The sequence below is a fragment of the Budorcas taxicolor genome, chromosome 12 (genome assembly GCF_023091745.1).
Source record: "Budorcas taxicolor isolate Tak-1 chromosome 12, Takin1.1, whole genome shotgun sequence".
Lineage (NCBI taxonomy): Eukaryota > Metazoa > Chordata > Mammalia > Artiodactyla > Bovidae > Budorcas > Budorcas taxicolor.
Genome location: NC_068921.1, coordinates 32,401,028 through 32,421,969, shown reverse-complemented (window position 1 = coordinate 32,421,969; position 20,942 = coordinate 32,401,028). Strand labels below are relative to the sequence as shown.

Below are 20,942 nucleotides of genomic sequence, written 5' to 3'. Positions count from 1 at the left end.
TTTCTGTGAATCTATTTTATATTTTTGATTTGTGGTTATCTTGTTTTTCAAGTATGTTACCCACTTCCTATATCTATTTGCCTTAGACTGGTAGTCATACAGGCTCAAACACATTTTAGAGGGAAAAAAAAATCTACATTTAATTACTCTCCTCCCCCACATTTTATATAATTTTGATGACCTCTTTTACATCTTTATGTTCATTCTTTTGTTGTTCAGTATGGTTATCACTTTCATGGAAATATTTTTTATTTTTTTTTTAACATATTATCAACTGGGGGGGTGCTCTTTGCAGAAATTTAACACCTGTGCTGGCAATTTGTTATGTAAGTGAATATTGAAACACCTGCATTTGAGTAAACTCAAATCATATCAGCAACTTTTTTTTGCACTTAATGTATTTATTTGAAACTTTGTACATGTCTTACTGTAAAGCATTCTAGTATTTCATTAAAGCGTGGCAGGCAGTGTGGCAGGTTCCTCTGTTCAGGGGATCACAACATCTACTACAAAAACATAGTGTTTCACTGTGCTTTCCCCTGGAAGAGCAGACGCTACACTTTCTGGTGGCCTTTTTTTTTTTTTTAGTCCTATGGGTGGTATTTCCTCTAGAATATGTTCTTTTATCTTCCATGATAGTAAACAAAGTGGATCTCTGAGGGGGGTTCTTTTAGAAACACAAAATTTCGTGATGCATCAGTTTTGAAAGGATCTGCCTGCCAATTCAGGAGACATAAGAGGAGTGGGTTCGATCTTTGGGTCAGGAAGATCCCCTGGAGAAGGAATGGCGACCCACTCCAATAAAGTTGCCTGGAAAATTCCATGGACAGAGGAGCGTTGCAGGCTACAGTCCAGGGTGAGCACATTAATTGCATTACTCTCTAAAAACATGTGTCTCTGGTCAATGATATGTTAATCTGTGTACTGGCTTATAGAAGTGATTTATTTTCCATTTATGATTTTCTCTTTCCTGTAGATTGTTACTTTTTTTTTCCTATTTAGAGAAGACTTTTCGATCTTTCCTTTCAGATATGTTTTCAGTTTAATTCAGTCACACAGTAATGTCCAACTCTTTGCAACCCCATGGACTGCAGCACGCCAGGCTTCCCTGTCCATCACCAACTCCTGGAGCTTGCTCAAACTCATGTCCATCGAGTCGGTGATGTCATCCAACCATCTCATCCTCTGTCGTCACCTTCTCCTCCTGCATTCAATCTTTCCCAGCATCAGAGTCTTTTCCAATGAATCAGTTCTTTGCATCAGGTGGCCAAAGTATTGGAGCTTCGGATATGTTTAGTATTGCAGCGTTCTTTAGTTTTTGCTTGTATGAGAAATTCTTTCTCTCCTTCTGTTCTAAATGATAATCTTCCTGGGGAGAGCATCCTGGATGGTATAGTTTTCTCTTTCCAGGACTTTTGAATTTATCTCACCATTCCCTTGCCTGCTGCCATTTCTGCAGAGAAGTCAGCTGATAGCCTTGTGGGGGTTCCCTTGTAACCAACTTTTTCTCTTGCTGCCTTTAGGATCCAATCTTTAACTTCTGTCATTTGTATTATACTACGTCTTGGTGTAGGTAGGTCTGTTTGGGTTTAGATTGTTTGCAACCCTCTGTGATCCCTGAACCTGAGTATCTGTTTCCTTCTTTAGGTTTGGGATATTTTCAGCCATAATTTCTTCAAATACATTTTGATCTCATTTTCTTTCTTCCCCTACCAGAGTCCCTACTATGAGTAGACTGGCACACTTTATATTACCCCATGGCACTCTTATATTGCTTTCACTTTTTTTCCCCCGACTTGGCTCTCTGCCGTCCTGACTGGGTGATTTTCATTATTCTTTCTTCCAGGCCATTTATTCATTCTTCTGCATTATTCATTCTGCTATTCATTGCCTTCAGCTCAGCTTTTGTCTCTGCAAATGAGCTTTCTTATTTTTCTTGGTTTTTCTTTATATTTCTAGTTCATTTTTACAGTACTCTGCATTTCTGTCCATAGCCTTTCTTAATTCCTTCAATATTTTCATCACCTCCTTTATAAAATTGGTGTCTATTAGACTGAAGAGGTCTTTCACTGTTTGTTTTTTCAGGGGAATTCTCTTGGCCTTTTAACGGGAAATGGTTCCTCTGCTTTATTTTACTTCTGTTTCTCTTATTCTGAGTTTAGGAGAAACTGTGGTCTTGGGGGCTACTTATATGAGGGGGCATCCCTGTGTCACTTGTGAAGGTTTAATATATTTGGTGCGAGGGCTGTCTTTAGCATGGATGCCTGCTGCCTCTCCTCAGTGTATGCCGGTCATGTCCCTTGACGGGGTTGTGCAGATGCAGTGGCTGGCCTGCTCCTGGAGTTTCTGGTGGCAGGGGTGGTTTGGGCACACCCCCAGAGCACACAGTGGGCATGGAGGCAGCTCGAGACCACTCCTGGAGTCCCAGGGGAGCAGCAATGGTGGTTTGTGACTGTTTCTGGCATCTGGGCAGGTGGTGGCAGCAGTGGCTCACATGATGGTATCTTGCGACCACGCCTGGAGTCCGAAAGGGAGATGGCAGCAGCTGTGATCCTCCTGGTGTCTGGGCGGGCGGCAGTGGTGGCTCATGGCGGCTCCTGGATCCTGTGCAGGCTGTGTCCTGCCCTCTGTGCATATGGGAAAAACGGTGGGTCCTGACCCTCGCCTTGCACATCCCCAGACACTGGCACCTGGTCTCAAGGGTGGCCAGCCATCCTCCGTGTACACCCTCTGCAGTCGCAGCAGACACCCATCACTCCCTGGCTGTTTCTGCACAGCCAACCCCAGTCCTTCCTCTCCCGGGTCTCATTTCTGAAGCCCAAGATTCTCTTGCCCTTTCAGCTGTCTGAGGTCGTCTGCCAACATCTAGCAGGCACTCTGTGAGACTCATTCCATGCGCAGATGCATTTTTGATGCGCTTGTGGGAGAAGGTGAGCTTCAGGTCCTTCTGCTCCACCATCCCAACCACTTATCTGTTTTTCATTCTCAGGATTGCTCTGGCTATTTGAGGCCTTTGTGTTTCCATACGAATTTTAAAACTTTTTGTTCTAGTTCTGTGAAAAATGCCATTGATAGACACTGCATTGAATCTGTTGACTGCCTTGTACTATATTGTGTATTTCTTACCTAAAATCTTTGTTACTGTTCCTGGCACATCAGAAAATGCTCTGAACACAGGAAGAAGTGCTGACCCCAAAACTAGCCTGGGATAACACAAAAGGAGAACTACAAGTAGCAGGGGTGTTTCTCCAGGACTTCACTGGTCCTGTCCTGTCCAGAGGCAGAGGTGGGGAGTACCTGTGCAGAACTGCTCAGCATGAGGGCGCAACTTCACACAAAGACTTTTGGGATGAGCGTTTATAATCAGTTAGGCTCCTTCTCAGGGCCAACACCTCACAACTTAGATGGCATGTCTGCAGGAATTGAAAAGCAAGCATTTATAGCTATGTTGACTTTTTAATGGGGGAAAAGATCACTTTTGGTACTTGGAATAAACCTATAAAGCAGTTAATCATTTCTGTTGTAAAAAAAAAAAAAATCTCTCTCCACAAGAGCCCTATAGGTCCCTGTAACAGTAATTCTATTACAATTTTGGGCCTTCTTTTTTTCCCTTTTCCTTTTAACCAAGAGGACAAGTCAGAAAATTAAATTAACAAACTAAGTTCAATAACGTTCTTGCTTTTTTCTGTTATTCTTTATGTGAAAATACTTTATAAACCATACAGCACCATATAAATGCTAATTATTAGTGATTTATTCCAAATGAAACCAGATGGCTCAGAAACTGGTACATTCTTACTACTTAACGAATCGATCATTTTCACACTGGGTTAAAAGAATGTTCTGTCATAATTCAGTTTCAGTATTCTTCTCTACAGTAAGAACCTAAACTGAGCCGGAAACAAAGATGATAATGTAATGGGCATCCTCCCTACCTCAGTACCAAGCCACACAGCCATGGTCTGGAGGTCCCAAACGTCTCATGACCAGACACTAACCAGCTGCAGAATGTCCTGGCTGATCAGCTGTTACCTCTTTGTAACAGGGGTTAAGAGCACGTACTTGTGAACATCAGTGATTTGGCCTACAGACTCTCTATGTCCAATAAAAACTGTTTTACATTCCTTTTAAGGAAGAGTTAAAAGGATTAAGAAAGGGCTTTTAGAACAGCTCTGGGACAGGAAGACACTTTGACCTGGTTTTCCCAGTGGAGAATATACCTGACTCCCAGCATATGTCAGAGTGAAGGTAAAGGACAGTCCTCTGAGCAAGGAAAATGAACGCCCACTCTCACGGCGGCCCACATGGGAGCCTCTAGTAGCACGTGTCAGCACCTCCCAGCAGCGTGTCAGAGTGAAGGCTGGTAAAGGAGAGTCTTCTGAGCAGGAGACTGAATGCCCACTCTCACAGCGGCCCACGTGGGAGCCTCTAGTAGGGGTCATTTTTATAAGCATATGTAAATCTCTTCAGCTTAGTTCTTATTGTTAAATTTACCTTTTTTGACTATAATAACCTAAGAAAAACTGGGGGCTTCCTAAGTGGCTCAGTGGTAAAGTATCTGCCTACCAATGCAGGAGACATGTGTTTGTTCCCAGGGTCGAGAAGTTCCCCTGGAGAAGGAAATAGCAACCCACTCCATTAGTCTTGCCTGGGAAATCCCATGGACAGAGGAGCCTGGTCTACAACCAATGGGGTCACAAAGTGTCGCACACAACTTAGTGACTGAGCACGAGCACGAAGAAAAACTGACCTGATTTGAAGTTGCTGCTGCTGCAACTTCAGTCGCTTCAGTCGTGTCCGACTCTGTGCGACCCCATAGATGGCAACCCACCAGGCTCCTCCGTCCCTGGGATTCTCCAGGCAAGAATACTGGAGTGGGTTGCCATTTCCTTCTTCAACACATGCATGTGACCCCATAGATGGCAGCCCACCAGGCTCCTCCATCCCTGGGATTCTCCTGGCAAAAATACTGGAGTGGGTTGCCATTTTCTTCTCCAATGCATGCATGCATGCATGCTAAGTCGCTTTAGTTGTATCCGACTCTGTGAGACCCCATAGATGGCAGCCCTCCAGGCTCCTCTGTCCACAGGATTCTCTAGACAAGAACACTGGAGTGGTTTGTTACTTTTATCTAACCAAAGCCTCTTTCCTTCCTCATTAACTTGCTGTGCTACACCCTGATAAAGGCTGTAATGATAATTTTCCATAAAATAACAGAAAAGCCTCAGCACCTGGGCAGCCCAAGCCACATGACCCACGACGGGGACCAGCTGGCATCGTACTCGTTCTCACTGACGGCGCTGAGTGGCTCGTCCAGGCCCTGGGTAGCCTCCTCCACCACCTGCACCTCCAGCGCTTTCAGGGCCACTGTGGGGGATGTGGCACTGGCCTTCAGCATAGCCACAGCCTCACTGTGGCTTAAATTGGTCAAATCAATGCCATTGATGTTCAACAAGATGTCACCTGTTCAAATGAAGAAACAAGGAAAATGAGTTACCAAGTGGTTACTTCCCTATGAATCCTACTATCTGTAAACTAATCAAAGGTTAGGTCCAAAACCTCCAATGAGATAAAAGACCATTTTTCTCTTCTTTATAATTCTAGAATACTGAGGAAAAATCCAGTTCACAGAGAATACTCCCAAACAATTCAAAAAAAATTTTTTAATGTAGTAATATTCAGGAAAAGTTGTGGCTGTGGGATTCAGTTGGGTTCACATTGTCAGCGCTGGTGTAGCAGCGGACAGGCCCTGGACACTGTCATTTCTCTATCTACAGTTCCTTCCAATTAAGAAAATGATTTGATCTTTTGCCCTTAGAAATGGATTTTTAATACATTCTAGTTTATATTTATACAGTTTTATACATCTAGACACCTCTACATAGCTCACACAGTGCAAACTTATCAGAGTATGTACAGAGGGTATCCTTAGGCCAACACAAACGAAATTCATTATTCGAACGTGTCCTGCTTGAGGAAGAAAAACAGTGTCTGTTGCTACGCTGAGTAATATAATGAAAAACAGCAATGCAGCTTATATAAAAGGTTAGGAAGGAAAGGATTAGTTCTATAAGAAGCACAAACATTTGTACTAAGAAAGTCCACAGTAATCCTCTCCCAATTCATCATTTTTTAGATTATTAAAGCAAAACATTCTCTTTGTAGAAAATTTAAAATATATATATATATAAACAAATAAAATTACCTCAAATTCCTCAACAGAATGAATAACTTTAAAAAGACAGCCTTATAAAGATATAATTCATATACCATTCAATTAAAGTCTGTAATTTTATGGTCTTATGGTCAGAGATGTACAACAATCACATGTCATTTTGAGAACATTTTTATTATCACTTCCAAAACCTCATACCACTAGTCTTAAACAACTACTAATCTATTTTCTATCTCTAAAGATAGATATGTAGACATATAGATATAATTTGGATATTTCATATATATGGAATCATGTAGTCTTTTGTGACTGGCTTCTTTTACTTAGCATGTTTCCAAGATTCATTTCTACTATACAATAGAATGTGGTAATACGTCATTCTTTTTTATGGCTAATTAATATTCCATTGTATGGATGAATCACATTCTCTTCATCCATTCACCAGTAAATGGACATTTGGGATGTTTTTCCTTTTTGGCTATTATGGAAAGTGCTGCTATAAACCTTCATGGACACATTTTTTGTGAACATATGTTTTCATTTTTCTAGGAATGGAATTGCTGGGTCATGTGATAACTGTTTAACTTTTGAAAGAACTGCTAAACTGTTTAACAAAACAATCGTACCATTCTGTATTCTTGCTGGCAAATTAGAAGTCAGTTTCTTTTCATCCTTGCCAATGTTTGCTATTGTCTTTTTAAACTATATTCATCCTAGTGATGAATTTGCATTTCCCTAATAACTAGTGTCACTGAGCATCTTTTCAAATGATTATTGGCCATTTGTGTGTCTTCTTGGGAGTAATGACTATTCAGATCCTTTACCCATTTTAATATTGGTTTATCTCTTATTATTGAGTTATAAGGGTTCTATAAGTACTCTAGATACAAGCCCTTCATCAGATACATGATTTATAGACATTTTCTTCGATTCTGTGGGTTTTCACTTTAATGATGTATCCTTTGCAGCACAAAAATCTGTGATTTTGATAAAGTTCAGTTTACTGTTTTAGATTTTTAGTTGATTTACTATGTCATGTTAGTTTCAGGTGTACAGCAGTGATTCAGTTTTATATATACATATAAATACATAGATCTTGAGCATCTTTTCACATGCCTTTTGGCGATCTAATGTCTTCTTTGGAGAAATATCTGTTTAGATCGTTTGCCTGTTTTTTGATTGTTTTGTTTTGTTTTTGATATCTGAGCTGTTTGTATATTTTGGAGATTAACCCCTTGTTGGCTGCATCGTTTGCAAATATTTCCTCCCATTCTGTAGGTAGTCTGTTTCGTTTATGGTTTCCTTTGCTGTGCAAATCTTTTAAATTTAATTAGATCTCAATTGTTTTTTGTTTTTATTACCATTACTGCAGGAGACGGATCCAGACATTGCTTCAGTTTTCATCAGTGTTCTGCCTATGTTTTCCTCTAGGAGTTTTATAGTATCCAGTCTTACATTTAGTCTTTAACTCATTTTGAGTTTATTTCTATATATGGTGTTAGAGAATGTTCTCAATTCATTCTTTTACATGTAGCTGTCCAGTTTTCCAAGCACCACTTACTGATGAGACTGTCTTTTCTCCAGTGTATATTTTTCCCTCCTTTGTAACTGACTATAGGTGTGTAATTAATTGACTGTAGCATTTATTTCTGGGCTGTCCTGTTTCATTGATCTATATTTCTCTTCTGTGCCAGTGTCATGCTGTTTTGATTACTGTACCTTTGTAGTATTGTCTGAGTTCAGGCAGCCTGATTCCTCCAGCTCTGCTTTTTTCTCAAGGTTGCTTTAGCTATTCCAGATATTTTATGTTTCCAAATTTTTAGTTTTTTGTTCTAGTTCTGTGAAAAATGCCACTGGTAATCTGATAGGAATTGCACTGAATCTGAAAATAAATAAACTCCTTTATTTTGACAATACTGATTCTTCCAAATCAAAGAATATGGTATCCATCTCTCCATCTGTCTCATTTTTGATTTCTGTCATCAGCATCTTATGGCTTTTAGAGTACAGGGTTTTTGCCTCCTTGAACAGTGAAAGTGTTATTCACTCAGTTGTGTCTGACTCTTTATAATCCCACGGACTGTAGTGTGCCAACCTTCTCTGTCCATGTGATTTCCCAAGCAAGAATACTGGAGTGGGTTGCCATTCCCTTCTCCAGGGGATCTTCCCAACCCAGGGATTGAACCCTGGCCACCTGCATTGCAGGAAGATTTTTTACTGTCTGAGCCACCAGGGAAACTCGTTAGGTAGGTTTATTCTTGGGTATTTTATTCTTTTTGATGTGATGGTAAATGGGATTGTTCCCTTCTCTTTTTGTCTTTCATTGTTAGTGTATAGAATTGCAACAGATTTCTACGCACTAATTTTGTATCCTGCTACTCTACTGAATTCACTGAAAACTACTCCAGTAGTTTTCTGGTAGCATGTTTAGGACTTTATAAATATTAATATGTCATCTGCAAAAAGTGAGTTTTACTTCTTTTCCAATTTAGAGTCCTTCTATCAGACTGTTGTAGCCTGGATTTTCAAAACTATATTCAATAAAAATGGTAAGAGTGGACAACCATGTCTTGTTCCTAATTTTAGACAGAATGCTTCCAGCTTTTCACCATTGAATCTGTTAGCTTTGGTTCTGTCACATATGGTCTTTATTATGTTGAGGTAGGTTCCCCCTATGCTCATTTTCTGGAAAGTTTTTTTTTATCATAAATCGATGTTACATTTTGTCAAAAGTTTGTTCTACATTTACTGAGATGATCATATAGTTTCTATTGTTCAGTTTGTTAATGTGTATCACCCTGATTGATTTGCAGATATTGAAAAATCCTTGTACCCATGGTATAAATCTCACTTGATCATAGTATATGATCCTTTAAATGTATTGTTGGGTTCAATTTGCTAGTGTTTTGTTGAGGACTTTTGAGTCTATGTTCATTAGTGATACTGGTCTGTAATTTTTATTTTTTTGTGGTATTTTTGTCTGGTTTTAGTATCAGGGTGACAGTGGCTATACTGAGTTTGGGAGTGTTTCTTCCTCTGCAGTTATTTGTAATAATTTCTGAAGAACAGGTCCTAACTCTTGTCTAAATGTTTGACAGAATTCTCCTATGAAGTCACTTGGTAATAGACTTTTATTTATTGGGAGTTTTTTTCTGACATTGAATTTCAGTACCTGTAATCGGTCTGTTCATATATTCTATATCACCCTGGTTCAGTCACAGGAAATTGTACTTCTCTTAAGAATTTGTCCATTTCTCCTAGGTTGTCCATCTTATTGGCTTATAGTTGCTAGTGCAGTCTCTAAAGTCCTTTGTATTTGTATATCTGTGATGTTGGCTGTTAACGTCTTTCTCATTTCTAATTTTACTGATTTAGGCCCTCTCCATTTTTTCCTGCTGAGCCTGGAAAAAAGTTTATCAATTTTGTTCATATTTTCAAAGAACAAGCTTTTAGTTTCATTGATCTTTTCTACTGTTTTTGTTTTTACTGCTTGTGTTTTTGGTATCATATCTAAGATAACCATTGATTAATCTATTGCCTAATCAAAGCCATGAGGATTTACATTTGGTTTTCCTCTAAAAGTTTACCTCTTACATTTAGGTCTTGGATCAGTTAATTTTTATATATGGTGTAAGGTAGGGCTCCAACTTCACTTTTGGAAAATAGCTTTTAAGGTTTACTTTTCCATATGAAACAAACCAAATATATTGAGAATGCTATTTTTACAACTACCACCCCCCATACAAATTATATAGTATTGACTGTTTAGTTGCTAAGTCATGTTGAAATCTTGTGACCCCCATGGACTATAGGCTCCTTCTGTCTATGGGATTTCCCAGGCAAGAAAATGGGAGTGGGTTACCATTTCCTTCTCTAGTAGTATTGATAGGGGTTGTGAAATTGTGAATGAATTAATCCCTAAAACCACTACCTTTTTACTAAGTTTATCTTCTGCTCAACCTCTTCTGTGAGCTTCCTCCCACTCAGACACTTTAATAGTCAGCAAGTATATTTCTGCTGGCAGTTAGTAAAATCAAGAGAGATAATCTTTCCAAGTATCTAGTCTGCCATAATGCTGGGAACATAAACCTCTTAGAGGATCTTTTCCAACATAAAAGTAACCCAACAGTCTGAGTAACAGAAAGTAACAGAACCATTATTAAGCTCCAGCAATTTCCCTTTACTTAGGAATTTTTCTAACCTTATAGAGGCTTTATGCTTCCATATGTAAAGCAGTGGTCCCCAGTCTTTCTGGCACCAGGGACCAGTTTCACGCAAGACAATTTTTCCACTGGGATTGGGGGCAGGGGATGATTCAAGCACATTACATTTACTATGCACTTTATTTCTATTATTACATCAGTTCCATCTCAGATCATCAGGCATTAGATCCCAGAGCCCAGGATTCTTGATGCAAGGGATATTTTAAGAAGCTATGCTTAATAGTAAACTTTGTTAGATATTCTTATTTGTAAGAACGCGAGCTGAATTTGAGAGATGTGGTGAAACTGTCCAAGCCCCTAGCTTACCTCTCTTGATTCTGCCATCACGTGCAAGGCAGCCATGAGGTGGAACACTGGTCACAAAGATAGGCAGTTCCCCACTCTTACTTCCTCGGCCTCCAGCTACTGTCATCCCAAGGGACTCCTGTGGTTCTTTCTTTATAGTAATGTGTTTTTCTTGGCATGTAACACACTGGGCAATATCCTAAATGTGAGAAGAAAAACTTATTGGATAATGAATAATATATATAGGCAAAGTAAAGACAGCTGAAGTAAAAACTTACATGGCAATTATAAAGGCATTAAAAAAAATCACTATAGAATTGAAAGTAATACACAGTTCTTCACAGGCACAGGAACCCTGTGGATCACAATGGCAAACTCTGGACTACTGTCTCTTCACATGACTACATGTAACTGAAACACTCAGGGCTGCTGACACAGGCAAGTCCAAGTAAAACAAGCTCATCATTTGTATATAGTTACCATGAGCTCCCAGGTCGGATCAATCTACAAAAGTAAATAATGCACTTGAATTTTAAGATCCTGAAGAGAAGCCAATTAATTTTACTTCCATTTTTCTCTTATATTCTTCGAGAGAAAAGTTGACAGTAGTATTAAAGTATGGATTTTACTAACTGCCAAAAACAAAAAAACTACATACTTATCTTCTGATTCTGACTTACAAAGGTTATCAGAGCACTCAGTCATGAAGCAGATGCAAATCTACCTTCAAATGTTTTACGAAAAACTAAAAGGATATAAAATAATTGAATTTTTGAAGTTAATGACAGGGAAATAAATCCCCAACAAACTATATTCTCAAGGAAAAGCTATTTTTATTGACATCTGTTACTGTTACTTATTACTGAGATACTCTTGATAACCAGTTTTCTTTTGAAAATAGAATTCAATAAAATCAAGGTACATATATAATAGGAATATTCAAACAATACTGAAGGCTTACTATGTGCAAAGCTCATGGCTTTTATGCATTATTTTTAAAGTTTACTTGTTTTTGGCTGTGCTGGGTCTTCACTGCTACACAGGCTTTTCTTTAGTTGTGGCAAGTGGGGGCTATTCTTCATTATGGTGCAGGAGCTTCTCATTGTGGTGGTTTCTCTTGTTGCAGAGCACAGGCTCAACAGCTGTGGTACACAGGCTTAGTGGCACATGGGATCTTCTCAGATCAGGGATCAAACCCGTGTCTCCTGCATTAGCAGGCAGATTCTTTACCACTGAGCCAGCAGGGGAGCACTATGTACATTATTTAATTTAATCCTCACTGTGGTCTTCAAAGTAAGTGTACTATTGGCGCCCCCCTTTTATAGATGAGGAACAGCTCAGCTCTTGTAACTTGTCCCAAATCATACAGCTCTTTAAGCCCCTGCACAGACACTTGAGCAGATGCAAATATATGAACATGTGCACATATGATGTGCACCCACACCACACCACTACCGTCCCACAGGGAAAGCTAACGTAAGAAGGTTTCCAACACTTATCAACTATGAGAAAATGCAGGTAAGAATTAACATTATTAACAACAGAAATATGAGTTTCTGGTTACAGAATTGTAGCACTCCTTTAATGACATGATTTGAAAGCACTGACATGTACATATCTGTTAATCCAGCCCCTGAAACTGCAGGCCCATCTCCCTTTCTCTGATCCTAGAACACATATAACTCTTGAAATTTTATTTAAGGGAGCTACTTGCAAGAACTGCCTAGCACTCCTCAGTTCAGTTCAGTTCAGTCGCTCAGTTGTGTCCAACTCTTTGCAACCCCATGAATCGCAGCACACCAGGCCTCCCTGTCCATCACCAACTCCTGGAGTTCACTCAGACTCAGGTCCATCGAGTCCGTGATGCCATCCAGCCATCTCATCCTGGGTCATCTCCTTCTCCTCCTGCCCCTAATCCCTCCCAGCATCAGAGTCTTTTCCAATGAGTCAGCTCTTCGCATGAGGTGTCCAAAGTACTGGAGCTTCAGCTTTAGCATCATTCCTTCCAAAGAAATCCCAGGGTTGATCTCCTTCAGAATGGACTGGTTGGATCTCCTTGCAGTCCAAGGGACTCTCGAGAGTCTTCTCCAACACCACAGTTCAAACGCATCAATTCTTCGGCGTTCAGCCTTCTTCACAGTCCAACTCTCACATCCATACATGACCACTGGAAAAACCATAGCCTTGACTAGACGGACCTTTGTTGGCAAAGTACTGTCTGCTTTTGAATATGCTATCTAGGTTGGTCATAACTTTTCTTCCAAGGAGTAAGCATCTTTTAATTTCATGGCTGCAGTCACCATCTGCAGTGATTTTGGAGCTCCCCAAAATAAAGTCTGACACTGTTTCTACTGTTTCCCCATCTATTTCCCATGAAGTGATGGGACTAGATGCCATGATCTTCGTTTTCTGAATGTTGAGCTATAGGCCAACTTTTTCACTCTCCTCTTTCACTTTCATCAAGAGGCTTTTGAGTTCCTCTTCACTTTCTGCCATAAGGGTGGTGTCATCTGCATATCTGAGTTTGTTGATATTTCTCCTGGCAATCTTGATTCCAGCTTGTGTTTCTTCCAGTCCAGCGTTTCTCATGATGTACTCTGCATATAAGTTAAATAAGCAGGGTGACAATATACAGCCTTGACATACTCCTTTTCCTATTTGGAACCAGTCTGTTCTTCCATGTCCAGTTCTAACTGCTGCTTCCTGATCTGCATACAGATTTCTCAAGAGGCAGGTCAGGTGGTCTGGTATTCCCATCTCTTTCAGAATTTTCCACAGTTTATTGTGATCCACACAGTCAAAGGCTTTGGCATAGTCAATAAAGCAGAAATAGATGTTTTTCTGGAACTCTCTTGCTTTTTCCATGATCCAGTGGATGTTGGCAAATTGATCTCTGGTTCCTCTGCCTTTTCTAAAACCAGCTTGAACATCAGGGAGTTCATGGTTCACGTATTGCTGAGGTCTGGCTTGGAGAATTTTGAGCATTACTTTACTAGCATGTGAGATGAGTGCAATTGTGCGGTAGTTTGAGCATTCTTTGCCATTGCCTTTCTTTGGAGTTGGAATGAAAACTGACTTTTTCCAGTCCTGTGGCCCTGCTGAGTTTTCCTGCTGGCATATTGAGTGCAGCACTTTCACAACATCATCTTTCAGCATTTGAAATAGCTCAACTGGAATTCCATCACCTCCACTAGCTTTGTTCGTAATGATGCTTTCTAAGGCCCACTTGACTTCACATTCCAAGATGTCTGGCTCTAGATTAGTGATCACATCATCATGATTATCTGGGTCGTGAAGATCTTTTTTGTACAGTTCTTCTGTGTATTCTTGCCACCTCTTAATATCTTCTGCTTCTGTTAGGTCCAGACAATTTCTGTCCTTTATCGAGCCCATCTTTGCATGAAATGTTCCCTTGGATTCTCTAATTTTCTTGAAGAGATCTCTAGTCTTTCCCATTCTGTTGTTTTCCTCGATTTCTTTGCACTGATCGCTGAAGAAGGCTTTCTTCTCCTCTTCTTGCTATTCTTTGGAACTCTGCATTCAGATGCTTATATCTTTGCTTTTCGCCTCTTCTTTTCACAGCTATTTGTAAGGCCTCCCCAGACAGCCATTTTGCTTTTTTGCATTTCTTTTCCATAGGGATGGTCTTGATCCCTGTCTCCTGTACAATGTCATGAACCTTATTTTGTTATGACCTAGTAGAAAACTTGGAAACGTCTTAAGCCTGTTTAAAGGTATGAAATCCATCTTAGTATCCTTCAAAAATGGACAAAACCCACTTTATTAAGACAACTCCTGTAAATTCAGTAGTCTTGAGTGTATTTACAAGCAATTTTGGCTTTCAGGTATTTAATCAATTAGTTATTTTAGTTGTCTAGAGGGCTCAGATATACAATTTCTCCTTGGGAATGGAACCAAACCAAACTTTAAAGATTATACTCAGTATACTTCAATTAAAGTACTAAATCATACAAATGTTTATCTAAGCAGCTACTTAGAGGCCTAGTAGTAGGCTCATGTATGCCGTGATTTTACAATGATTATAATCATCTGAACGGGTTTTTTTTGGGTGAATTTGTGTTTGTCTTCCCTAGGAGACCCTTTTTCCAAATCAGGATTTTATATAACAAATGTAGTATTTTAGTAGTAAATAGCTAACACTTAAAAGTAGATTTCATGTGGTTGTTCTAACCAATCAGATTTGCAGAGTACACAGTAATGCTAAACTTATTCTATTTAAAATGTTGTCATGTAAGTTCAGTTCAGTTGCTCAGTCATGTCTGACTCTGCGATACCATGGACCACAGCACGCCGGGCCTCCCTGTCCATCACCAACTCCTGGAGTTTACTCAAACTCTTGTCCATTGAGTCGGTGATGCCATCCAACCATCTCATCCTCTGTCATCCCCTTCTCTTCCCGCCTTCAATTTTTCTCAGCATCAGGGTCTTTTCAAATGCATCAGTCAGTTGTCATGTAACATTAAAGACAACAGAGTTAACAGGAGAGTTAAGAGAAAAAAATATTTGCCCCAAATAAAATAAGCAGAGTTTTCTATATGAATGTTGGAATGACCAAGTACAGTTTTTTAAGTGTCTTAAAATTATGTTCAGACACTCACATCTCAAATTACCGTAAAATTCAATGATGTAAAATTCAAAAATTGATTCAGTAACCTATTTTTGCCTTATGATTCTTTAGGAATATACATTATATGCATAAAGCAAGGACAAGCCATATGAAACAACTATTTGAAATTCCTATTAAAAACAGTAAGTCCTTTTTCATAGTCATCATCATGAAGGTGAAATTACAGGTTTCCTTCATATACTTCAATTTCAGTTCAGAAATGAGAACGAGCCTGTGGGTACAATTTCTTACAAGTATTAACTAAACCAGAAACCAGTGACAAGTCTGTACTTAAGTTAGGAAACCAGATACACCTGACAGGCCAAAAATACTTCTGCTGTTAAGGGGTGCTTTTCTCAGGGTCCCTGTGACATTCCAAAGGTAAGTATTCTCTCAAATACTCTCCTTACACTAAGAAGTCATTTGAACACACAGGGAACTTCCTGTGGTTTTAAGCAGACCAACAGATGTTTTTGTTTAGTAAAGAAATTTAATTTTACTTAAAGAGATTGACTGTGGAAGCTCATTTAGCAAGAAGGAACTACAAACCCTCTTTAAATTTCTGCAACTTCAGTGAGACAGTATCAAAATTCTCAGCACAAGTAAAAGACCTTGGAATATGTTATAAAACCAGTGAAATACTGAAGAAGCAGGGATAAAACATACAGGAATTTTAAGAAGATTTAGGGTAGTCTTCCTATTCTAGAATAGTCTTCCTGTTCTAGCAGATAAAATTATATATGCTATACATGTAGCTGTCAAAATTTATGAGTTATGTGTTTAATATTCACATGTAATTCTGTTTTAGGCAAGCTACCTACAGTTGCTAAGTACAGGCTGTCAATCATTGTCTTCATTATGCCTTTTCAATTATGTAAACTTTTCATTTAAATGAGCAAGTTAAGTCCCACTTTCAAACAGAACTAAACAAACCAAAGATTTTTCTGGACAATTACTTCTCATTAATCACCTGGCAGGAGGCCTTCCCCACCAAGAAACTACTGACTGAGGGACTGAGACAGGCACTCTCCAAGGTGGCAGGACGCACACACTGCACAAACACTTCTGTGCACCTTCTCCAGGAGCGCACAGCCCTCATTCAAGTGTCACCAGCTTGTAATGACTTATCCTTGGAGGGTGGATGAATTCAGAACCATGAGCAAAGCGCCTCACCTTATGCGAGCTGGGTCTACTGTAAGGCAGCGTCTGTGCGTGGTGCTGGCTGCTGCTCTGAGTTCCTGCTTCTCGGACAGTGCTTCCAGGCTGGGGTTTCCCTGGTCTGGCAATTGTTAAACTCACCCTCTCCCCGCTGGCCTGGAGGAAATACAGACACAGCCACCAGTCATTACCGATGTTTCTCATTTCGCAGAGCACAAGTACTTCCCATCACTGCGCCAGCACCTTGCCTGGGGTGGCTGCAAGTGCCTGGTGGTAGGAGGAAGGGAGCTGGTCTTGTGAGCTTGTGGTTCAAGGTGTCTGCCGCTGAAATACACACACAGCTCTTGGACAGACCCTCCCCAGACCCCCCTCCCCAACAACCCAGGCAGAGCAGTCCACCTCCCCAGGGGAGGAAGGTGTTCTTCCTCCCCAGGACTTCTTGAAGCGTAACTTTCTTTTAAAATGAAAACAAAACATGCAAGTCTGTCAATAGGAGATGACGGAGTCAACCAGCTGGTGAAGATCAGGACACAGTTCTACACTTACTTTCATAGTTAGGATGTTCACAACATACTGCAGACACAAAGCTGCAAATTCAGAACTTACAAGGTAAGTGCATGTGTTGTATAAATGTGTGTCTGTCTGTGGACATACACACTCAGGAGTTTGTAAGGATGTTCTCCAAACAATGTTGACATCGCCTGCAGTGTTTAGTGCAAATTCAATTTTAACATATTTTCAATATTTTATCTTCGGTATTTTATTTCCATTTTAGACACAGAATCTATTTTTACAATCCTCAATAAGATTATTGAAAGTGAAAGTTGCTCAGTTGTGTCTGACTCTTTGTGACCACACGAACTGTAGCCTGCCAGGCTCCTCTGCCCATGGAATTCTCCAGGGGATCTTGCCAACCCAGGGGTCAAACCCATTCATTTTTCTCAAAAAGAAACTTAAATTGAGCAACTTGAGTTTTCTATGCCTTGGGAGAAAAAAAATCACAACACAAAATATGATGTAACTATTTAAATTATAAAAATCCAAATAAATGAATTACTGATGAAAAATTTTAAGTGTGTTTTCTACCTGTGTAACTTTATTTTCCACATTTTGGTTAGAAATTTAGAACACTGCCTGAGACATAGTCAATATATATTGCTCTCTTCTTGGCTATCTTAATGAACTGACTTCTCACTTCAAAAAGCCTATCCAACTCACTCATTTCCTTTAACAAATTTCCAAACTGGGTTAACTCCCCCCCCACACAAGATAAACTGTTCTCAGCAGTACAGCAGCTGATGCAACCCACAGGTATAGCCCCTGGTGCCCTGAGTGCTGCCTCTGATGTGAGGGAATGTCAAGGCATTCTATTTCTTTAAGCTTGAAGTCTATGAAATAAGACCAATGCCTGAAACTCCTCTCAGTGCAGTATGGCTGTGCGTGTGTTTCCTGAAGGCTACATTTAACCAAAAAGTGGGGGAAAAAAAGGGGGGGGGGGGAGTAGGTCAAAGGGGGAGCAAAACCTGGGTTTTCTTAGTCTTAAAACGTCATGTTATTTGATTCTATGTACATATACATATTTCATGACTATCAACCTATCTTAATTTCAGATATTCAATTAACAGATGCTTGGTTTCCACTGCAATATGTGTTGTGCCTCCTTAAAAAAACCCATTTTGCTTTACCTTTCTGTAAGGCTGTGGGAAGCCCCCTCCCTTCCCCACTCCCCCTTAGATGCCATGGCATCCTAGAACCTAAAGATCTTCTCTGGTTTTTAACTCATCTGTTTTGATGCTGTTACTGAAAACACATTTCTTTTCTCTAATAATGACAACCTACTTCCAGAAAATATTATATTTTTTAAAAAAGGCACTATAGAGATACTCTGAATAGTAAGTTACCTTCCCCTATTTTTATGGACTGAGAAGTGCAGGGGAGTGGAGAGACCAGGTGAGTCACACCCTTGGTGACTACAGCCCCTGGGGTCTTGCTGCTCCCACAAGTCCACATGTGAACTGTGGACACCACCACCGGCCACCTGCACCAAAGGGCCTTTAGAAACAGCCCACCTAGAAGGGGTCATGGGGGTGTAGATCAGCTGGGAAGAGGCAGGACTAGCATGGATTAGACAGTATGGAAGAATTCAGGTGGCGTGGCTGGATGGTGAGGTGACGTTGCACCACCCTGGACCAATCACTGTTACCTGCTGTTGGGAACACACATTGAGCTCCAAGGGGAGACTGGGCAAGCGCAGTGGGCGTGGGCAGGGCTCACCTGGATGATCTGGGCAGCCAGCTCGGGCGTCCCGTGCTTCAGGTCGTGGCCATTGATAGCCAGCACCCGGTCGTTGCTGCTCAGCCGACCGTCCTGGGCCGCCAGCCCCCCTTCCAACAGGTCAAGGATGAAGACTCCCGGCTCGTCGGTTCTGCGCACGAGTTTGATGCCTAGCTGCTCAGCAGAGTCGCGCTTGTGCAGCACCACTGGGAAGACTTCCTCCCGGGGCGAGCTGCCCTCGGGGTGGCCGTGCATGCGGCTTCCGAAGCGCCTCTCGCGAAGCACGGTGAGCTGCAGAGTGCTGCAGGGCTGCGATAGCACGGCCCGGGCATAGTTGTGTGACACGCTGCTGATGTTGTAGTTGTTGACCTGTAAAGAAAGCATTAGGACGACTCTTATTTTCCCAAGTTGTGGAAATGTGTAACATTTCTAAAGGAGACCAACCTTGTGAAAAACATATACAGTCATTATTTACAAAGAACACTTTACAAAGACATTCTAAAAGACAGACTTCCTAAAATTAACTTAAAATGAAGAGCAGTATGTAGAGATTGGTAGTTCAATTCACAGCCTTTAATGATAGCTGGATAACCTGTGGTGGATTTCAGAGCTTGTTTGCGTGAGTGTCTCATGTGTAAAATGTGTTTACCACTATCTACTCCACCGAGTCAGGATGAGCCTAACTAGTCAACATCAGGTATGACAAGGGGTGATGAAAGACTAGCTCTAGTCAAACAGAAACGGAAGGTCTACTGGATTACAAGTTTGCTTGATCAAATGAAATCCACTTAAGTTAGAGAAAATAAACTTAAGGAAACTGGCGCATTCCAAATGTATCTTATTTCAGATGAGTGAGTTACTTTAAAGCAGATAATCATAATTTCACTCTAATTCTTTGGCTCACAAGTGTAATGTATCTAACAAACATAAGCATAATTTAGTACTCACAGAACACTTATTAAACTTTTTAACTCTGAAATAAGTACAGTGACTGATCCTTGGACATGTAACATCACTAAGAAAATACACCCAGTTCCAGTTGTTTACCCAATGGGAGGAGATTAGCACAGCTCTTGAGTTTTTCACAGTGAGAGCTGCTCCCAACCCAACGCAACAGCGAGGGGGACAAGGCTCTGAATAGCAGTGACAGGCTCTGGCTGAGGTAGCTGTGATCACCTGAACTCCTTACATTTTTTTCATGTTAATCTACATGAAGCAAGGCTTCCCCACTTCCTGTTACTCTAGGGTTGATAGTTCTGAACACTATTACCTTGAAATTTTGCTGATTTTGGCCTGTTGATGTCTTTAAAACTTCAATCAAATTCATAGGTATCGTACACAAACTTGCTATTCTCCCAAATCTGAGCCTTTTGTGCATTTGGTAGCCACCCAAGCCCTCAATAAGAACACTTTATAACGGGATCAAGTACATAATTAAAGCAGTGTCTAAAAAGACTAGTCAGCCATGGATCCATGAATCAAAAACCATCCTTTCTGTCTATTCAGCTAAGAGCCACCTAGCTCTCAGCTCACATTTGTCTTTCTTGCATTCAGATATCACATGACTCTGGCCGAAACCCAGTCGTAGCCATGTGAAAGCATATAGCATCTTAACTAGCCTTGAGCAGTAGGTGTGGAATATCCCACAAGGGAAAAAGGTTTTCCCTCATAAATGTGTGGTTGCTGGAAAAATGCAGAGAAAGAAGAGACCAAATAAATTATTGTTTCTAGGCTTTGTAAAAGCAGTGCCAGAAGAGTAAACTCTACCATTTTGGTTAAATGTGCTTTGTACCAGTATAATCAACACACGGGGCTTCTTCTCTGGTGGCTCAGACAGTAAAGACTCTGCCTGCAGTGCAAGAGACCCGGGTTTGATCCCTGGGTCGGGAAGATCCCCTGGAGAAGATCATGGCAACCCACTCCAGTATTCTGGGGAACCCCATGGACAGAGGAGCCAGGCAGGCTACAGTCCCTGGGGTCACAAAGAGTTGGACATAACTGAGCGACTCAAACTTTCACTTCACTTTCAATCAACACATGGGTGTAGTTATTTTCCTTTAAAACTGAACATGCTTCAATCATTGATGATAACTCCAACTGAGAACACTCATTCTTCATAATGCTCTTAAAAGTTGTATTATCTTTCATTGTGACACTGATATAATTTATACCAGCAGTATTTTTTTTCTTCCAACTGCTC

The 20,942-nt window shown here is 40.5% G+C and overlaps 1 protein-coding gene across 1 annotated transcript in view; it reads right to left on the bottom strand.

Moving 5' to 3' along the window:
- Positions 1–20,942, bottom strand: part of LNX2 (ligand of numb-protein X 2) — an 88,173-nt gene that overhangs the window by 9,015 nt on the left and 58,216 nt on the right. Inside the window, exons 5-8 of the mRNA XM_052650082.1 lie at positions 18,743–19,111; positions 16,484–16,624; positions 10,705–10,882; positions 5,232–5,463 (exon numbers count right to left, since the gene is read on the bottom strand). Coding sequence (XP_052506042.1) covers positions 5,232–5,463; positions 10,705–10,882; positions 16,484–16,624; positions 18,743–19,111 — 920 coding nt within the window. The remainder of the gene's footprint in view (positions 1–5,231; positions 5,464–10,704; positions 10,883–16,483; positions 16,625–18,742; positions 19,112–20,942) is intronic.